We start from the raw sequence: 21,847 nt of genomic DNA on the forward strand, positions 1-21,847 counted from the left end.
TTTAGAAAAATATCCATGGCTATCTGGATACTCAAACTCATGAGGGTTCAGGTATAGGTTTACTTTTTCAAACCTATAAGGGTTTGGTTTTGAATTTTTATCTAACTAAATTTAATGAATTTAGATTTGAATCAAAAGGATTCAACTCAAACCCTATCTATTTACATACCTACATCCATTTGAATCCGCATGTTCTAATTCATTTATGTCATATGTATAAGCTCAAATGTGCATATCTGAGAGTATGTACACATGTGAGTGATTATATTTTTATATAAGGTTAATTTCATATATTTCCTACAAAATTAATTAATATAGAATCTATGGCCGTTAATCGATACTTAATCACAAAGTTTCCAACATTTACACACTTTATATGAATATGAAATTTCTTATTCCCTTTTTCAAGATTTTTCATATAAGGAGAGTTATTTTTTCTTTTTCTTTTTTTGGTGTAAACAAGAAGGGATTCAATTTAAAGAAATCAGATAAATTCACTTTGTCCCCTGAACCTTAGGGATTCAATAACCACTTTGCACCTCCCAAAGTAGCACTAAACTAAGTTACTTTTAAAAAAAATTCAAAGAAAGTGTTTGGTCAAATGCATGTTGGAGCGAAAGGGAAAAGACCATTTTATCCTAATTGAGTGGTAAAATTACAAAATTTCCACACAATTAGAGGGAATAAAAGAAGTGCAAGTCACATGAGCAAAAAAAAAAGAGAGAGAGATAGAGAGAAACAAATAGGATAGAAACATCTAAATTTTAGTCGTGCCTACTCTTCAACCTACAATCAACCATTAATCACCATGATTGATTGAATCTATTGAGGAGATGAATTTAGAGAAAAGGAGAAAGTTCCCATATGTAAGAAGCGAAGAAAGCGAAATAAAAGTAATACATGTGATTAGCCTTAAGTAAATGAAATTTTCGTGAACTTGAATGTGACTCTGGATGTTCTTGTTCTCATCAAAAGCTATTTTTGTATTGCTGAAGTACAAAAATAGACTTGAAATTTGGCCATTTCATAATGGTGTAAATATAGAGGGGGCAAAGTGCCTATTTTATGGGTTGATGGGAAAAAGTGAACCAACCAACAGGAGTCAGGGGGCAAAGTGAATATAACCAAAACAAAAATTGGAAAAAAAAAATTTCATTCCCCCCTAGTCCCCTTAATTAATTAGTAGAAGATCTGAGATGCTAAAACCCCGCTAAAACCTTCCAACGCCGATAGCCGCCACGCCACAGTAAGATGCATTTCCTCCTCCGTCGCCTTCGACATTCCGACCACCACCACTACCAGTTGCAGCTTCGATGCCTCTACGACGCGGCGGCTTCGGTGAAATGCGTCCGTGACAGGGGACTCGACCACGCAGTCGAGAGAGAAAGAAACCTTAAGCCAGTGCTGAACCTAAAAAATCTCATAAAATCAGAGCCTTCAAAGTCTCTCCCGCTGTCGCTGATATCTCAATCCAGAGATTCTCTTAAAATTCCAATTCGTCCCATTGAATTCATCCGAAAATTCCCTTCAATTTTTGAAGAATTTCTCCCTGGTGGCATTGGCATTCAACCACACATCAAGCTGACCCCGGAAGTGCTGAATTACGACAAGGAAGAAGAAATTATCTACCAAAGTGTAAACTACAGGCAAGATGTTGCTGACCGTCTTTTAAAGCTTTTGATGATTCGTAGAATTAACAGCATTCCACTGAGTATCATTGATGGGCTGAGGTGGGAACTGGGTTTGCCTCAAGATTATGTAAAAACTGTTGTTCCGGAATTTCCAGATTATTTTAGAGTGAGAGATGATGCAAATGGAGGGTTTTTGGAGTTAGTTTGTTGGAGCAATGAGCTTGCAGTTTCAGCCTTGGAAAAGGGGAAGGAGCCAATTGAGTTTACTTTCAAGTATTCCAATGGTTTTGAGATGGATAAGAAATATAAAAAATGGGTGGATGAGTGGCGAAAGTTGCCATACATCTCACCTTATGAAAATGCCCTGCATCTTGCGCCAAAAAGTGATGACTCCGATAAGTGGGCAGTCGCAGTTTTACATGAGATTCTTAATCTTTTTCTTGGAAGTAAAGGAGAGAGGGAGAGTGTACTTAGCTTAGGCGAGTGGTTGGGGCTCAGGTCGAGGTTTAAGAGGGCATTGTTACAACATCCGGGGATATTCTACGTGTCAAGTAAGATTGGAACTCATACGGTGGTTTTGAAGGAGGCTTATAAAAGGGGCATGTTGATTAAGAAGGTTCCTTTGATGGACATGAGGTACAAGTATGTTCAATTGATGAACTTGGTGAAGGAGGATAAAAGATCGAAGAGTGTAGAGCAAAAGAAGAGTCGTGATCTGAAGGGAGATCAAGGGGAAGAAGCATTGGAAGATGATGAAAGTCGTGCGGAAGAAGATGAGGAAATGCATGATTTGTCTGATGAGGAGAGTGATTGTGAATATGAAGAAAGAATGAATTCAAAAAATAGGGGAAACTTATCAGGGAAAAGATATAAAGAGAAGGAGTCTCCAAGAACTGTGTTGGGAAGATCACCTGGAAGAAACTCGTCCCAAAATGCAGGCAAAAGTAACACTAAATTTCATCTAAGAACAGAGATTCAAGATTGTAAAAGTGCTTGTGGTGGATCACTGGAGAGATTTAATGTTCCAAGAAGAAAGAATAAGTCTGTTTCAAGGGAAAGGGCTTCTACGTAGGGGGTGTTCAATGATGGACGGAATCAACCAGAAAAGTAGGTTTCTTTTTGCTTCATAAAGACTTTATGATTTCATAAAGCTATAATATATTCCTTTCTGCTGTAACATTATGTAACAGAGTCTTTACCTATTAATTTATTTCTCTGATGAATCCATGAACTAGTTACGTTTCAGCTTTTTTGTGTTCAGTTTGTTGCAAGGTTTTCCTAAGCCAAATATTGTGCCAGTAATATTGATCTTTTGTTATTTGTGTGCTGAGGATATGCTTCTAGGCATAAAATTCCCTTCTCCATTATCTCCTGTTTTATCACATAGGCCTTTACGGTACCACTTAAATTATGGTGCAATGCTCTTGCTTTACAGTATTTTGAATTATTTAATTACCTTTCAAGAGAATATGCATTCTTATGGCTTAGGTGTTCAAGAAAATCTTGAAATTCTCAAATGAGCATATGCATGTCCTAACATTCAAGGCCTGGTTCAAGATGCCTTATTATTGAAGACGATAATTTGTTTCCTCAAGCATTAAGTATAGTACCGCAGGACCATGAATACGAGTTCTCTTCCTCAAGTAGTAAATATAGTAAATAATGTTCTTACAGCAATGTATTTCATCTTTTATTCCAAATCCACCTCAACTGTAATTCCGCCAAACTATATTGCTTATCTGGTTCAGAAACGTATGGTTTCTTCATGTCTCCTTCCTCCACTCGTCGCCTGTCTTCTATTGCTCTAGCTGCTCTTCAATTTTGACAATCTAAACTAGTTGCTCTTCTGCTCATCGGCTAAGGCACTCCAGCTTTGAAAAAGGTAAAGGAATGGATCTTTTTTGGCCTGCGCTAAATCCAAAGTTTGGATGCTCCGTGCAAGCGGAAAACCTTTTCCTTTGTATTCCTGTTTAATTGCTTTATGCTCTAGCTACCGTTGATTCTTTAGCTTTTCTAGACAGGCCTGTATAGTCTAGGAAATCTTTTGCTAATGGCTATTTGTATTCTCAAAAGCGGGTTTCTTCCTTACCCTGCATGGTTAGCACAAGTGTTGTGAATGTTCAAGAAATATGAGGTTTGATTCTGAATTATTTCACGTTAGTTGTAATCAGAAATGTAGTTTCAGATTTCCATACCTATCATGCTTGGTCCATCTAATATAGAATGACCATTACAGACCTGTTTGATGATACTTTTCTAGTATAAACAGGATGATAGTGTGGGCTTGGGGTTGGGAAGCCCGATGTGCGCTCTTTTTGCTGACTCTTAGATCATTTGTGATTTGATTTTTTTTGTCCATCTCTACTACTTTTGTTAGATCAAGTACTTCGATATGTGTGTTTATGTATATTAGAGATGGAGATGGGACATGTATAGTTTTACTTCTTCTTTGCCCCTTAGCCTGCTATTGCTTTCACTATTTTGACTTGAGAAGTGGGAATCTAAAACTAGTCTAGAGAGTAACCATGCCCTTAATTGGTTCTTTCTGGTTGCTGCTTTTTTTTTTTGAACTTTTCTTTTGTGCTTCTTGTAGTTCTGTTTCTCCTTTAATCTTTTTTCTTCTTTTTTCTTTTTGGGTAGGTATCTCCTTTAACTTTCTTTATGTTATAACTATTTACTCATATAGGATATGTTGGTTATATATTTTGACATCCTATTCAGTGTTTATTTCTGTTCAAGAGGTGATGGTCCTTTGCGTGAATATCCATTGCTCTTTTATCTATATGTTCTCTCTCTCTGGGGATGGAACTGGGGTTTTGAGGTAATTTCCAGAATTTTGCTACTTGAATTCATGAGTGGTTAACTCTGAGAGAATGTTATAATACCAACTTGTACTTCTATTCTGATAAATCCGCTTCTTATTAAAGAAATGATGAGCTGGGATCTATTCTTTATCAAACTTTTAGGTACCTTTTAAGATTGGTAATCATAGTACTGCTTAAAGGATGCATTAATTTTCCATTAATATAGAAAAATAGTTTTAAGCAGCTGCATGAAGTGAAAATTCCTGAAAGTGGAAGATTTGATATGCTGTACGTTCCTGCCATGATAAAATACTTTAGTAGCACTGCACCTACACTAACCGAGCATGAAAGATACCTCCATCCACCTTGTAATCAACATAACCATGGAGTGCATTGTTGTGGATCTCCAGAAGTGGAGTGTGCTCCAGAATTTTGCCTCTGGTCATCTCAAGGGAGGTGATGCCCATATGGAATGAAATCAAGAAGAGCATTAGGAATATAATGACATCTTAGTCTTTTGTAATTAGGTCGAGTACATGAGCTGCTGTTTGGTACTATAAATAAAACGGAAATGGGGCCTTAATGACAACAATGAGGCATCACTACTCACCCTTGCTTAAAAGTTCAAACTTCTTAAAATAAGCTTAGTCACTTTGAGTCTGTAACCAAGTCTGCAATGCCAAGATTTCGAAGAAGCCATGGTGGTTAGTCATCATCTTAAGGTAACATGAACATGCAAAAGCATGCCCATGTATGGTTACTAATTGCCCAGGTGCGCAGAATTAAGAGCATGAATATAATAATATAATGGTGTCCTAACCTTAACCGTGGCTGTTGAATTTTTAGATTTCTTCGTGGATCAGGAACATAGTTTGTTCTTGGTTAGTGTTTGCCACATGAATCATGAGTTTGTTTTGTCTTTTCTAGTCTTTCTCATGAATCAGGGGTTGTGGAAAATAAGAACATCAGAGAGTTCACTCGGTAAAAAATCTCTGCTTTCCTATCTATGGTGAAGCCATCTATTACCTATAAGCTTTTCAATACATCATATTACTATTTTATGGTAATGGATAGCCAAATGTTCAGTTGCATCCCCTTTCTTTGTGCACGGGTTTAGCACTATCCTCATAGGGAATTTTTAAGTTTGAAAGATAAATAGGATACAAGCAGAGGACATTTGCCAACTTCTTCATCGTTTCGTCGTCCTTTGTCACCGGCTGATGTGTGCTGCGCATGACTTCTTTTATTTTATTTTATCTTTCGGTCTTTTCACCCTTGTTTCTTTCACTTCTCTCGCTGGTCTCCCATGACCTGTGATTTTTATTATTATTTTGTTTTTCAAAATCTCACTTCTATTCTCCATATCCTAAATATTTCTATGCTTTGTTTCTCTTATAATACCGTCTCTTCTTCCCTCCCCTGAATAAAGAGAAGAGAAGCTACAAGAACGCAAAGTAGGAGGAGTGAAATTCAGAGGATGAATACTGTGCTCTTTCAGATTACTACCATCAGGTCTCTCTTTATATCTGTTTTTGGCTTTTTTCACAAGATTTGCCCTGCTCAACATGGAATTTTCTTTATAATTCTTTTCTCTGAATTGTATTTTTTCCATGCTTTCTCTCTAAACAGGGATGGCCATGGAAGAACATCATCAAGAACTGTTGTGTGTGGGCTTCTCTTTCTCTTATCTCATCAATCGGGTTTTCTTTTATAGTGGTCTCCAATTGTGTTTTGGTTATTTTTTCGTTATTTCTTATCTTAGATTTAACCCTTTTGGTTTCCCTTTATTTCGTCCTGCATATAATGTTATATTCAGGGGTTTTGGTAATCTTGATATGATATTAATGATGCAGGTAGCTTAGTCCAAACTTTAGGAAAGGTGGATTGTCATCAGGAGAAGAACTGCTTTTATATTAGGTATAGGGATGCTCTTCAGAAGCTTTGTAGTTATTGATGGTCAATCAGAATCATACTGCAGAAGGCTTGAGAAACCTCTTATGTGACCTGCAGAAGCAAATTACTGATGTGAAAACCTTCTATTGACTGAACCAGTACTTATGTTTTCAGTAGGTAGCATCAGCAACAATGCTTTGTGTGGTTGTAGGTACAAAGGATGGCAAATGAAACTGGGTTTGGACTTAAGTGATTAGATTATCTTCCTGGAGAATAAATATCTACATGTTTGACTATTAATGTGTACCAAACTATGTGTTTCTCTATGAATATGAGTAATGTATAATTCTGGAGTGCAACTTTGCTGTGGTTGATGTGTGCTGTTTCATACAAAGCATCCTTCAGGTTCAGTACACTCTATTGTTGAACAATCAGTTTTTCTATTTTATGTAAACTGATATCAGCAGATTGTTTCTTGCCATGTTATGACTTCAATCTTTTGCTATGTTTAGGGTTTTCTGTAGTATAATTCTATGTAATTTAAGTTAAATCCCCTCAAAGACCTTTGCTATACTCGCTAGGCCCCCATAAAATGCTGGGTTAATCCCTAATGCTCTGCCGTTCTTTTATAACTTGATGGGGATATGATGGACCAAGAAGGACAGCCATGAAGGTATTTATCTTCCCCTATCTCTTGCTATAGGTAATTCTGGCTCATGCAAAACATGATAGCTTGAGAAGAATAGCTGTTACTTCTGCAACCATGGTCTTTCGGAACATTTTAAAATTTGTTGTTCTGTTGGTTTATCAATCAGATTCAGGCAATGATGCATAAAGACAAACAAGTTTGGCTCTGACTCGTTTATGCAAGTGCCTGATGTTGTGTAGTATTTGCCTCTGAGATATCAGAAACTGCAAGCCGCTTATGAAGACAAGGTGAAATGTTGCAGCAAGCTTCACATTTCTGGATAAACTTCAAGACCAAATTATAGGTATTGAGCTTTGTGCACCATATCTGGATATTAAGCCTGCATATGCTTGTTACTCAAGGAGAATTGTTGCAATGAACTTGGTTTCCTACCCTACACTTTGGCATTTAACTGTACGAATAAAATTGTGACTCCATAACATCAATATACTGATATGGCTGATATCATGCCACAACTGTTTGACTTAGTAACCTAAGTGGTCGCAAGGTTCATGAATTGGTTGGGGAAGAGATCCACCCAGAAATCTTCGCAACATGAATCACTCCACTAATTTTTGTATCAGGTCCCAAAATTGCAAGTTTGATCACATCGACCATTGCAAATAACTGAAATATAATCTTGGATGTTACAAGATGTTTAGAAGTTCTTTGAGCTTTGAATTGGTTTGTGTACTTAAAAAAAACTGCAATTAGGTTCATCATAATTAATTAACCCCGACCCCACCTTCATCTCCAACATAAAATATGTCAGTGGGCCTTTTGATTTTTGAATCTGGATGGTACCAATACCATCTGCCAATGGGGTTTTGGGGCAAGTACAGTTAGATTTAGGTGCGGGTCGTACAATTGTTGTACTTTTTCATGATTTGATATACATTTACATGACTTTGTTGTATTTCATTATTTGGTGAAATTGAAGTCTGAAATCTAAAATTTAAAGTCTGAATCCATTAAGTAATTGAATTGTTAAATACAAAATTCGATACATTTGAATGTATATCACATTAAGTGAGAAGTGAATAACTTATCACTTATTTTTTGGAGTAAGTTTTGCTTAACAAATTCAGTGTCACTTAATTAATTCAGATGTTTTATTTTTTTTGTTATCAAACGCGCTTAAACATGTTAAATTATGAACCCACTAATTTAAATATTAAATTAGATTATCAAATGAAAACTTAACATAAAATACAATAAAGTTACGTAAATGTATATCAAATTACGAAAGAAGTACAATAGCAGTATGGATGCACCTAAACCTAGCCATACCTGCCCCATCCCCCTTCCAATGTGAGCCAAAAATGTTGGGAATTACGTAGTGATAATGAAGGGAACTAGAAAGTGGTGCTGATAATAGTAGTTTAAACACATGCTTCATCAGCCATGATTGCCCTGGTTGAGCTATAAGAGTGATGGCTCTAACTTTTCGTGTGGCCTAAATCCCTATGCAGTACTCAGCCCACGAGCGCATGCCCCAACAATGTTTGTAATCCATGTTACGCCACTAATGTTCACCAGTAGCTGTTAACCATATCCATCTTTTCATATTTGATTTTTTGTTCTTTCTCCCAAAAAAAAAAAAAATTTAGATCCCATTTGGATTTGCTATTTTTAGAATTTTTTTTTTTAAAAAAATATACTATAACAATTTGATGTATATATGTTAAAAGAAAATTAAAAAATATGTTAACGGAAAAAGTAAAAAAAAATTTCTTAGAAAACTGCAATTCAGACAAGAATTGTTTTAGCACATAGGCTTTTGCCCCTCCAAATTGAACATATCATCACAGAAGCAGGGTCTTTTGTATATTATTTAAAAAACAAATTGCATAAGGTTGATAATTTGTCTCAAATTATTAACCACTCTAATGTGTTTAATTCACAGGTAAATGCGATTGTCATTTAAGTTGTTAAATCAATTTATCTTGTCATGTACTTAAAACCTTTTGATCCCCGAATAAGCAAATATATTCATTATTTAAATCAAGATTTTGTTCTTTATAACTATAGTGTAGATTACTTAACTGCCTTGTTAGATGTGGAGTGCCTTAAAATACATAGTAAAACGGTCTTTTTGGACACTCAAGATACTTATAAAGAGGGAATTAAAAAGTTTAGTAAAGTTAAATAACATATGTTATATGAGTAATACGCTCATTTACACGAAATCGGAGAACGTTTGGACAGAGTGTTATTTGAAATATTATAAAATAACTATTATTATATTTTTTACGATATGATGTATGTGAGATAAAAAAAATAATTGAAAGATTAAAAAAATATGATTGAAAAACTTATTTGTAATGCAAGCACGAATATTTATTTCAGATAATGACTTATCCATTAATGTTTTTATACAACTATATGACTACACCATATAGATACTTGTTCTCAAATCGACCATTTGACTCCCCATTTGTCAAAAAGACCAGAAATTTTGAAAGAACAATCTAGGCAGGGACCATTTTCAATTCCTTTCATTGCTCAATTCTCAAGCTAAAGACAAATTCTAACATCCCTACTTGAACAATACGTGGTGTTTTCTTAGCTGCCTGCCCAAATGTGCTAAACTCGTACTGTCCCAAGCCTCTCAATTAATGAGCTCACCTGCATGTCCCCAATTATATATATATATATATATGGATTAATCTTTCCTACACTGACAGTTATATATATACATATAGATCAATCATCATTTCCAATTATCTTTTTTCGAGCATTCTTTTTACATCAAAAACACCAATAAATAAAAGTCTTTGTTACAATATTGTCATTTCTTCTTGTCTTGCATATAATGGCCTCTTTTATCTTTTTTGCCTCTTTATTATTTTTTTCCATTTTCTTTCTCCCATTGGCATGTTCCCTCTTGCAATCTCTTAATTTGTATGTCACATAAGTGAATTATTGGCCAGCATTTCTTCAATTTGTCAACCAAAAAAATGCCTGTTCAAAGTCTATGTCTCTGCATTATTAATTGAGTTGAGTATGACATGTCATGATTTATTAATTAATTAAATGTTCCTTCTCTATATCAACTTATTGCATGCCAACCAAAACCACAAATTTGTACAAAGTCAGCCAATCTTCTTGTGAGTAATGTTCATCAAAGTCACATGTCATGACTGGCAAGTTGATCACATTTCCTTTCTTCCTTTTTTTTATTCAAACAAATGACATAAGGTAAAGAAATAGGTTGAAGAAATACCAATTAAACTAACTAATATGGTTAATTAGGACTTTGGTGCTTGATGGAATGAATATGGCAATTTATGTAGCTTTGTTATTCCAAGAGTGCTTGTGTTTTTTTCTAATCATGACTAATTTTCTTGACAAGTTCATCATACAAAGCAAAGTGCACCAAGGCAAAGATTTTTAGATGGCACAATGGTTGAAAAAAAACTTGCGTGAAAGACTGAAAGTACAAATTGAAACTTCGTCCTAAAATCCCATTTTGGAACTTGTCAAGCAGCATACATGATGAGGTAATGAACTAAGATTAGATTAAATTACACCATACATAATAGTGCTAGAACAGATTTATCTTGGACATCATTTGCATGAGTACATTGGAAGAATTCAAGTTTAAGTAAAAATTTTCTCGTTTGGATTGTCATTTTCTAAATCTTTTATAAAAATATATATTATAACGACTTAACGTATACGAAATAAAAAGCTGTTTGACTAAATGATCACGAAAAACGTAAAAATTTTCTCTAAAAAAACTTCAATCCGAGCAGATATTTTCTAGAAGGAAGATAGAAGCTTGGGTGCAAGTAAAGATGATTTGTCAATTATGATGTTACACTTGTTACAACCAAACTTCGAATACAGACTGAGCACCACACACCAAAAACTCTTTTGACTTTCATTTCATAGGTCATTCATTAATGCTGCGACGGATATCTTAGGACAAAATTCTTTTACTTTTCCTCGGGAATTGACCATAATCTTCTCAAAGCAAAGATTTTATCCTCAAGCAAGAACAAAAACCTTTACTTTTTCCCCCTAGGCCTTGGCAATTGTCATGGGATTTGGGATACATTTTTGTTGTTGACATTTTCTCTCTCTTTTGGCATTTTTGTTTTACGAATTTTTGTCGATTTTATCTCTCTTTTAGCATTCTAACAGATACACTTAACCCAAGAAAAAGAAAAAAGAAGGCAAGTGTAACACTAAGGACCTTATATAGGGTGGCAAGTGAAATTCTCAAAAACCCCATATAAGATTTGTGGAATTATCCCTAGAAATTGACAGGCAAAAGCATAGAGCCTGAAATTTTGACTTGAGGTGTCTTGAATCAGGGGATATGGTTGCTCGTTGGCAATTTGGTGGGCCTTCAAGTTCAATATGATTATTATCTTTTTCTTTTTCTTTAATTTTTTTCCTCACTACCCTTTCCTTCTCCATGGAATTATCATCAGGAAAGATGCAAATTGAATCCCTCTTTCTTTAAGAGAGAGTCTAAATAAAAATTAAAAGCAGCTGATGATTATCACTCCAATATTTCACAAACAGAACCCAAGTATAGAAAAAAAAAAAAGGAAAGAGTTAAATAACAAAAGGAGAACAGGTTAATTGTCTGTAGGAACATTTCTTGGAAGCATTATTGTATTAAACTTGCCATTCTGAAAATAGAAAGTTATTGCCTGATATGTTGGTTTCTTCTTCTTTCAAAATTTTTTATCCTGATATGCATAGGACAAAAATCTTTGTGAAGGGATTTGATGTAGGAAGAGGAATAACTGATAACTTGTGGGGAGTGTCCAAGAAATTATTGCAAGGAACCTGTAAAACAGCAGACATCTTGGCATAATCAGTGGGAAGAAGATTTGAACATTTGAACAAGATTCTTGGGATTATATTAAGAGGGATAAGGGGTTGTCTCCTGGCATTATTGGTGAGTGGGGACTCATCGAAACATAAATATTCTTTCAACTACTTTTGATTATAGCAGTCAGTACTACTCGCAAGTTTGTAACTTGAGCTGTTTGATCCAAAGGATGAAGATGATGATTAGAGCAAGGAACAAAAATGAATTGAAAATCCTTAGTAGTATATTGCTTTTTTACAAAGTTGGTGGAGAGAATGATTAGGGACCCAACTTTAGTACAAAATGGACCTAAAACATGAGATGTACCATAATAAACAACCAAAGGCAATTTCTGAAAGACAGCTAAGAATCTAATAAGTTTACTGCAATGTTCAAAAAGACACAACTTGACATTAACAGAAGATCAGTTGCTTTCTCTTTTTTCACAAAGTGCTTTCACATCCTTTGCCCTACTCAAGCTTTTACCACTGTTCTTAACTTATTGCTCTTTTAAACATGTTTTGTTTAGTCTTTTTGGCAGAAAGAGAACTGACAGATGTTTTCCCTCACACTCTTTTTGTTTTCAAAGTGAACATTTTGAAACCCAAAAAGAGTATTCTTTCTTCTTCCAATTGTTTGTCCATTCTGCCTTTCTCATATGTATCACTCTCCCTCCTTTTTTTCCGACTACCAACTTTTTAGAATTGGAAGAACAAATTGTTGTTGTTTTTGGTTTTGTTCCTTCTCTAATCTAATCACATTTCAATTTTGTTTTTAGTGATTCTTCATTTGGCATTGGACTACTTGAAAGAATAAAGAGATGCATACTACTATCATTTTGACCAAAAGAATAAAGAGTGCGCTTGGAAACAATTTTTGCGTAGGTTTTTAAGGTTATATTAAAAAGATAGTTAAAAAAATAAAGAAAAATATTTGAAAAACGTGTTTACGATGCATTTAATAGAGCATGCTCCGAAAACAAAACAACTCTTTTACGATGCATTTAATAGGGCATGCTCCGAAAACAACTCTTCAGCTCACGTAATTCAATTGAAAATTGAATTAAAAAAAAAAACTTTTTTGTGAAAATGTAAGTAATGTAAACTAAAATTATCACTAATGAACCAGAAGAAATTGAACCACAAGGAAAACATAGTGATTAACTCAAGAAAAACATATAGCATCAACCAACGTATACTCCATCAAAGACCATTTAACACTAGTATCGCTTTCAGACACCAACGGTTCCAAACCGGTCTGCAAACCATTCCTAGAAGTGGATGAAAAGAAGAAGAAAAAAACCACAAGACATCAAAACCTTCTCTGAACCAAACTGACACAAATAGTACTAAACCAAGTGGATGGACAGCGTACGTGGGAGCGGTCACCATGTTTGAATACAAAAGCAGGCCATGCACTTGATTGAATTTTTTTTTTTTTTTTTTTACATGCAATGGAAGTGACATTATTAATTCAGATGCCATTTGGATCATTCACAGCAACACATATAGGACTAGAGGTCTTTTCGTTTTCCATAACGCAAGGCCGCATAGAAAAACACCAAATCCAAAGAGAATGAATGCAATTTAAAAGCAAAAGGACAAATGTTGTAGTACCAAGGAAATGTCTAACAAGCACCAAAATTGGCAGTAGCATTTAACATCCATAGGAAGAAAAAGCCAGAGACGAAGCAAAATGTACACATTGTAGTTTACAGGAAGAAAGTATTGACAAAAATATTCATAAATAACAGCTGTCCGCATTGCACACTTTCAATCCCCTTTCAGTATGTATCTTTCTAACGCCTCTCCCCCAATTGTCTCACAAGATATTTAGAACAATCCAACCACAAAAGTTTAAAAAGAACCCAGAAAGAAAAAATCCAACAAATATGAATAATAACAAAATCCCAGAACTTTTGAACTCATTATCCAATGCTACTATCAACCAAGAAAAGAAAAATGATTGTATGGATGAACTAAAAAAAAAAAGAACCCTCCTTGATCCCACTTATTATGCATTGCAGTCTCTCCTTGTGAATTTGGTCCAAACACCTCAAGAATTTGCAATGCTATTCCTCACTCTGACTTGATCTTGGACCTACAGAGAAGCTTCTTCTTCCTGGAAGTTTGATTATCAAATGTAAGCACAATCTTGCCTGGTTCCCCAATTTTATAGCTTCCACTGATCACTGGTTCATCTGTTGGTCCAGACTTTCTTGACTTTTGTACAATCACAGTGTAGCCACCCTCAGCACTCGGTACAAATTCAGCTCCATGAGTTACTTCCCATCCTACTACTCTTACCTCCCACACAAGAGTGCTGCCAGCCTGCGTATCCAACAATCCCAAGAAATCATTAGTTAAAAATCATTGCTTTATCATATCTACAATTAACCGAAAATGTTATAGAAGACAAGCACTAATTATTACCTCAGTAGCTGGGAATTCAACGGTTTGCTTAGATGATGGCTTGATAATTTCCTCTGTTGCAGCTTCAGCAATAGTAAATTCTTGTTCGCCTCCTCTGCTAAGACCACCATACTGTACAGGTACTTGTTCAGGTGCTATGTACCTGATATTTCACCAATCCAAAAAAAGTACATGTTACATTGATATCAGGCATGTATTCAGAATTGGGAAAATTAATTAACCAAGCAGAGAGAAACGGGCAAAGATTGCTGCTTACTTGAATAGGGTCTCAGCAGTTTTGGAAGGACCGGCAAATACAAACTTGCTCTTGGTCCTTGTGGTCAAGAATGGACTGATCATCCTATTGTAGGCCACGTACCACCATGGAACATTGATGAACACCTACACAGAGATCACCAACATCATCCCACATGCGAATCAATTCCAAATTTAACAACCAACCCTTGATTCATTAATATTAATAAATCAAATTATCAAACTCAATAACAATTCACAACAAATTTAGGATCTGAAGAACAAAGTCAAAAATGGATATGAACCTGTTTGGCAACAAATTCAGGATAATTGTCCTGCAACAATTGGAGGGCTTGATTGGTGGCCTGTCTCAACTCCTTCTTGAAGAGGAAGAGTCCAGGGGAATTCTTGAGATCATTGACTTGAACGATTGTGTTGATCCCATCAGGATGGAAGTCCAGCTTCCTGATACTCTTCTCCAAGAACTGAATTCGCCACCTCAGGAACTTAGAACGCTTGTCAGCATCAGCAAAAGCGTTCTGATACAATTCCTTATCCTGAAATTCACCAAAAGCGTTGTAACAAACGGGGTGTCCTTCTTTATCCACTCCATGCATGTAAACAACCTTTTCCAGTCCACTCCCAACACCTTCTTCCTCCAACAGTCCCTCAATTCCAAATTCTTTTCGCCAGGCGACAACGCTTTTGAGCATGGAAAAAGCATCCTTGACCTTGAAGTCTCTTGCCCTGAGGAACTTGAGAAGGATCACGTCACTTCTCTCATCGGCCAAGAGAGGAATTCCCCATATGGATACTTCCTCCGGGCCCTTTGGTTCCTCCACGACTTCCTCTTTTGGTTCCTCCTTTGGCTGCTCCTCCACCTGAGCAGCTGCCTCAGGAGCGGGGGCGGCAGGCGGGGTGGTTTCTTCAACTATGGTTTCCTTGATTTCTTCAGTCTCAGCCTTTTCCTCCACCTTCGCAGCCACAACAGGGGCAGGCTGTGGCTCTGCTGATGGTGGTGTGATGACTTCCTTCTTTTCTTCAACAACGGGCTCGGCCTCAGGCTTTGGTGGTTCCTCCGATACAGGTGGAGTGACTTGAGCAGCAGGCGCCTCGGCTTCAGCTTCCTTCTTCTCTTCAGTTTTCGTTTCTTCAACACCTTCCTTCTTCTCCACCTCTTCAGTCGGTTTTACCTCCTCGGTGGCAGCCGCCGACGCCGCGGCTTCCGCCTCCGGTTCTGGCTTCTTCTCCTCCTCCGGTTCTGGCTTCTTCTCCTCCTCCTTAGCCGGAGCAGCAGGAGGCGGCGGAGGCGGGGCAGTGAATTCATGCTTGTCAAGCGCCTCCCGAATCAACTTTTTGAACTCATCAATAGCCTTCTTCTGCGGGTCAGGTAATTCTTCAACAACGTTGGTTTCTTCCTTAAATGAAGCAGATTCAGCAATCTTCTCCTCAGCCTTCTCAGCCTCAGCCTCGAGGGTCTCCACGGCAGCCTCTTCCGCCGGCTTCTCCATTGCCGCCTCCGACTTTGGAACCGGATCAGGCTCCGGTTTTGGGCCCACCGTTGATTCCTTCTCAACAACAGCCTGAACATCGGATACCACCACCTCCGCTGGTGCCTCTGCTGCTGTATTCTTTGTTTCCTCCGCCATGTCTAACAAGTTTCTTTAGTAAAAGAAAAAAAACACAATCAAAAACCCAAGTTTCTTCAGTAAGAGAGAATTTTCTGGAAAGCAAGGAAGTTGTGAGGGGAGAGGAAAGAGGGAAGAGAGGAGGGGTTGATGGGCTTGAATTTGGGAAGGATTTGAGGGGTTATCAGGTTATGGGAAATGAGGAGGAGGCTAAATATGAGAAGCGGGGAGGGGACTAGGGGAGGGGGTTTAGGAGGGGAAACTAGTGTGTGAGTGTGTGAGAGAGAAAAAGGAAAGGGAACAGACTGTCAAGAGGGGAAACGTCTGTCTTGACGGGAGAGAGGGAGGGGCCGAAGTGGGATTGCCAGCTCGTTACCACTCTTGTCGTGGGGTCCACACCACTCATACCACTCTCTTAACCGTTGATATAGCTATGATTCATTCGTTCGTTCAGCTTACAAGTCTACAACTACAACTACTACGGAGTAGGCAGCGGTTTTGCGTATGATTGTGGGTAAATTACACCAATAGTCCCTAGAGCTTTTTTAAATTAGGGCAAAAAAAAAATTGGGCAGCCGTTAAACTATTATTTGCGTCTGCTTCGATCATTAAACTATTTTTTGATTCAAAATGGCCACTGAAAAAATACTTTAGTGACCAAAAATGTACAAGCAAAATAGTTTAGTAGCCATAGGAGATTTTAGGTTTGGATTGAGAAGTACAATAGACATATTTACCCTAAAAATTTGACATGTGATTTGCACTTTTTGGTTTGTTTTTAAATTAAGAACAAAATCAGATGAAATGATCATGGAAATGTTTTAATTAGTTAGTTGAGTAGTTGAATTGAGACGAAAAATAATTTGATAGTCAAAAGTAAAATTACGAAATAATTTAATAGCTGTCTGCTATGTTTTGCTCTTTGAATTATGTGCATAGACAAAAATTGTTTGGAATTTTTCAAAAATAATATTAAAGTATTTTTATTATGTAATGAGATAAAAAAAAAGTTGTTGGAAGGATAAAAAATTGATTATAAAAAAGTTATATAATGCAAGCAAAAGTTTTTTTTCCAGATAATAACATATCCGAACAATTGAAATGTTTCTTATATTTGAAATTTTTTTGCTTTGTGGTTTTCTAAGCATAGCATTTTGATCCCAAGTTGTATTTCGGTTTATTTCTACCTCAAAACGACATGGACACATGCAAGAGAAAGATTTCAACTGATAAAAAAGGAAACATGAGTTTTTTTGGCTTCATCTGTCATTGTAGTTCCTTCTTGCCCTTGAGGTGTTGGATGTGGTGCGCGTTGTGTTTGAAATTGGTTATGGAGTTCCTGATTAAAATACAGTGTTGTGAAAATATATGTAGGACTAAAGTATCTCATTTCAAATATTGTGGGTTAAATTTGCAGAAGATGAAAATGTTAGGGACTATTATGAGAACTTTACATAATTGCGGTGTATATACCTGTACTGTATATGATAGAAAATAATTAATTAATTTTTTGTCAAAAATAATTAATTAATAATTGTGTAGAATCTTGTGAATTCTGTGATACATATCTGTCTCGACATCCATAAATGGATCTTTCGAATTTATCAAACTTATATGCTTGCTATTTTTGGCTTGTAACGCTTAATTTGAATCTGTTTCAGTTCGAGGACGGTGGTTAGAAAAGAGTTTTTCTTTTTTTTGGGCGGAAGTAGAGGTGACAATTTGTCTCAACTCCCAATGGACTATCCATGTCCAAAGGAACTTTGGGCGGAATGGATATTATAATTTGATATTGGGTTTAAAATGAAATATATCTCAATTGTACCCATTAATTGATGGGAAATGTTGGGAAATATTTGGATACCCATTGGGCCCAAATATCTCCCCACCCATATTTGGCACCTCATTGATAGGAGCCTGTTTGTCCTAGGCCTTTTGTTTTTATTTTGAGCAGCCATCCATCACTAAAGAGAATATCAAGGAGCTCATTTGGCGGGAGTCCGTAAAATTTAATCCGGATCCTACTCATTGAAAATGGAACTAATGGTGTATAAACAAGTACTTTGACACGACTTCCACTGAATACTTTGAGTTGTATCCAGAGTGAAACCCCTGATTAGAATCATGAAATAAAACAATGGAAATGTTGAGGTTGACAAAATTTCTACATGGTAGATCTCAATAAATTTTTCTTCAGTCATTTTCTTTGTATTTTAAATGTTCCAATATTGTACAAAGAAATCGAAGCAGCGTTCACATAGGCTTAACTTACATCTAGGAATGCCAATTTCTCTTTGGGTGATCAAAGAGAAGGATCCCTTCTCGCTTTGAGCTTATCTTGTAATTTTCTATTCAATTGCATAACTTTAATCAAATGTTTTATGTTATCGAATATCAAGGCAGCTGAGTAGTTGTCCTAAGAACTTTGCATAGAGTTTAAAATGAATTCATGAAAATATAAATTTAAAGAAAATTAATAAATAAAAAATATTAAAGTTATTTAAAAAATAAAAAATGAATTAAAAGAAAAAAAAATATGTAGAAAATAGATTTGGATATTGGGCGGGATCAATCTAAACCCATCCCAAAGTGATCCCGCCCAAGTTAGTTTCAAAACACATATGAGTAAGGTTGAGCCCAAACCCATATGACTCGGTTCCATCTCAAACCCAAGCAAATCCCGTCCATTTTGTCACCTCTAGGCAGAAGGGACAAGACATATACCTCAATGAAGCAAAAATATTTTGTACGCAAAAGAATAAAACTTATAATCCGACCATCCAAGAAAGGATACACGAATGTCATCTCCATATTTTGGTTTATTATACGTTTTAAAATCACTAGACTAACGTCTTCTCGGCTTGATAAGAAAAAAAAATTTAGCAATTTATCACTCTGAATCAATAATATACGTTCATTTTCAGCCGAAAATGAATATTCTATTAAGCAGAAAACAAATCCAAACTGTTGCGAAGCTTGATTCGAAGTTTTGCTTTCACATTTAGTAAGATTTTAAAATTTAATTTCGAACTCAACTCGATCCTAAATTTAATAGGTTGGAGCTCGATATGTGCAAGTTTATTTTATTTTGAATTTTTTTAGAAATAATACATAGATAAAGTATTAGTGTATCAAATGAAAATAAAAAAAGTTCTTTTGAGCCTTATTGAGTCAAATGTTTATGAGCTCAAATTTTGGGTCGATAATCTAATCCACTCTTAATAATTGTTTGAGCTCTGTTCAAGCTCATCATACTCTGATTCAAGTCAAGCCCAAAACAATTGAAATAAATGGTTGCTTTATTTACAGCCCTAGAGCCAAGAAAATGAAAATGTGAACTTCTGTTGTAATAACTCCATAAAATAATATTAGCTCGTGAATTGGATATTGAAACCTAAAAAATGATATTTCCAATTAACCGAGTGTTGTATTAGCTAAAATGCAAATCAAGCAGAGGAGACAAACAATTTTAGTAGTTATTCTTGTACCTTGTGTAAGTGAAGTATATTTTACATGCAATCTTACAATGGCTTCTTTCAAAATTGAGAATTTTTTTCCTCTAAGAAACAAATATTGAATTAATATAAAAAACGGAAAAAGTACTCTTTCTTCTTCTTTTTTTTTTTTTTTTTTGAAAAAGATAATTATCATTAGGTAATTGCAGTCACATATTGCTTCGACTAATGGAATCTACAAAGTCAAAACAAGTAATTCATAATTGTTTAGCTTTCATAAGTAAGGTAGTTCTAGCAGAATCCCTTGCGCTATTATTATGCAAATTTCTCTTATTTGTATGGATCTGTTTAACAGAAGAATGAGGACCAAAATATTGAACGTTAGGCTGTTAAGGGACCTATAAGCAATAAATGTAGAAGGACCAATTCTCACGAATTATAGAATGATGATGTGCCGCTTTAATCTTCACTTAACCACCAATTAAGTAACTAATGCAGACAAAGAAAAACTAATATACACAAAGAAAAATTGGAAGAACTTGTTGACATATATATAATAGTCTTCTAGAGGCTTAAGTGTACTCTTGGGCGATGACACTAGTGAAGTTCCATCTTGTGAGGTTCATATTTATCAAAGAAAATTTGCAGAAGTGATCAGAGTTTCATGAGATGGTACATTTACTAAAGATGCCAAATATTTTAAAAAGCACTAATTAACAAAGAATTTAGAGAAGTTGGTAGTTTTCTGATGTTCCTATGCTTTTTATTTTGTTCAGATTGCAATTTTTCAAAGGAAAATTTTTACATTTTTCATGATTACGTTTTTCAATCATTTTTTAATTTCACAAATATCAAATCGTTATGATACATTTTCCTACAGAAACTCCAAAAAATTGCAATTCAAATGGCAGCATTTTGACGTAAAAGGAGGGAATATTATGGTTAGAAAATTCACTTTCCATGTTAACTGAAGAATTATTTACATTCAAGAGAATTTGACAATAAACTAGGGAATATCATGAAAAAAAATATTACTTTTCAGACATTTTTATAAGCTTCTACGTCATTTGTCACTATCAACATATGAAAAATTTAATTGGAAGTTTCATACTGTATAATCAAGGATCTTCTAGAGAATATATACTTTTCAATTGATTACCAGATAAGATTTGGTGAAAACCCCATTAGTTTACTTAAGGAATAAATACCGTCAACTTTCAAAACAATGGGCAAAAGTTTTGTGGTCGATGCTCAAATTTTCTAAACCTCATGGGTCAACCCCTCAATCAAGCTCGTTGAAGAAAAATTGTTACCTCGAGTTGCCGCTAAATTCTTTGAAGCTTAAAAGCTCTATTTCTCAATTTGAATTTCCGAAATAAGAACACTTAAACTTGCGTTTTTTTCTTGAATCTAGGCTTAAGACATTTTGATAAGTTTATGAAAAAAACATATATGGTTTTTAAAAATTTTTTTAGCAGGTGAAAGATAGGATTTAAAAATCGAAGATATTTCAATAAGTTTATGAAAAAAGCAAATATTATTTTTTAAATTCTTTTTTTTTTTGATAGAAAAGAAGTGAGATTTAAAAAGCAACGAAGGAAAAAAAAAGAATTTAAATTGAGGACCTTTAATTTCAGATGTCTCAGACTAATTAAGACATCCTCGGCCATATATGGTTATTTTATCTGTGAAGATAACATTTTATTTGTGTATACTAAAATTTTTTGGCCATAATTGATGTGGCTGTTGTTTTTGATTAACTTTTTATGCACAGAATGTATAGTAATTTTTTTATAATAACAATTTTGGATGTATATCACATATATGTATGATTTGAATTTTAAATTTGAATTTATATTATACAGTATGATCTAAACTTGCTAGCGAAAAAAAAAACTAACAATAATGTATAAAAAAGTATAAGTTATCCTTTTTTTTTTTTTTTTTTATTACCCACTTTTGGGTCGAGAAATCTGTGAGCGAGTCTAGAGATCAGCCTATTGTGGTACGTACATGTGATGGACCTTTCAGCATGCCAAAATGTAATCTGACAGAAAACGGTGGTGCAATGTACTTTGGAACATGTTGGCGTCAAACATTAGATTAGAGGGAACAAAAAAGAAAGCAAGAAAGAAACGGAACAAGTCGGACATTCCTTGGTACCCTCACACGTTTTGTCCGGAGATGCATATCCTTTTACGCAACAGGCTGGCAATTGATCCAACGTTGCTTCAAAGATTTAACAACTAAA

General features: G+C 35.3%; 2 protein-coding genes across 2 annotated transcripts; one reads left to right on the forward strand and one right to left on the reverse strand.

Moving 5' to 3' along the window:
• Positions 1 to 1,166: 1,166 nt before the first annotated feature.
• On the forward strand, positions 1,167 to 2,876 carry LOC113711854 (protein WHAT'S THIS FACTOR 9, mitochondrial-like). The gene has a single exon (XM_027235081.2). The coding sequence runs from the start codon at positions 1,252 to 1,254 to the stop codon at positions 2,701 to 2,703; it is 1,452 nt and encodes a 483-aa protein (XP_027090882.1). The 5' UTR covers positions 1,167 to 1,251; the 3' UTR covers positions 2,704 to 2,876.
• A 10,681-nt stretch (positions 2,877 to 13,557) lies between these two features.
• On the reverse strand, positions 13,558 to 16,324 carry LOC113712940 (patellin-3-like). The gene is made up of 4 exons (XM_027236583.2): positions 14,819 to 16,324; positions 14,536 to 14,660; positions 14,280 to 14,421; positions 13,558 to 14,177 (listed from the first exon to the last, which is right to left on the reverse strand). Exons 1-4 carry the CDS (start codon positions 16,160 to 16,162, stop codon positions 13,926 to 13,928), a joined length of 1,863 nt encoding a protein of 620 aa, XP_027092384.1. The 5' UTR covers positions 16,163 to 16,324; the 3' UTR covers positions 13,558 to 13,925.
• Between the last annotated feature and the right edge of the window lie 5,523 nt (positions 16,325 to 21,847).

Source organism: Coffea arabica, chromosome 10e (assembly GCF_036785885.1).
Source record: "Coffea arabica cultivar ET-39 chromosome 10e, Coffea Arabica ET-39 HiFi, whole genome shotgun sequence".
Classification (NCBI taxonomy): Eukaryota; Viridiplantae; Streptophyta; class Magnoliopsida; order Gentianales; family Rubiaceae; genus Coffea; species Coffea arabica.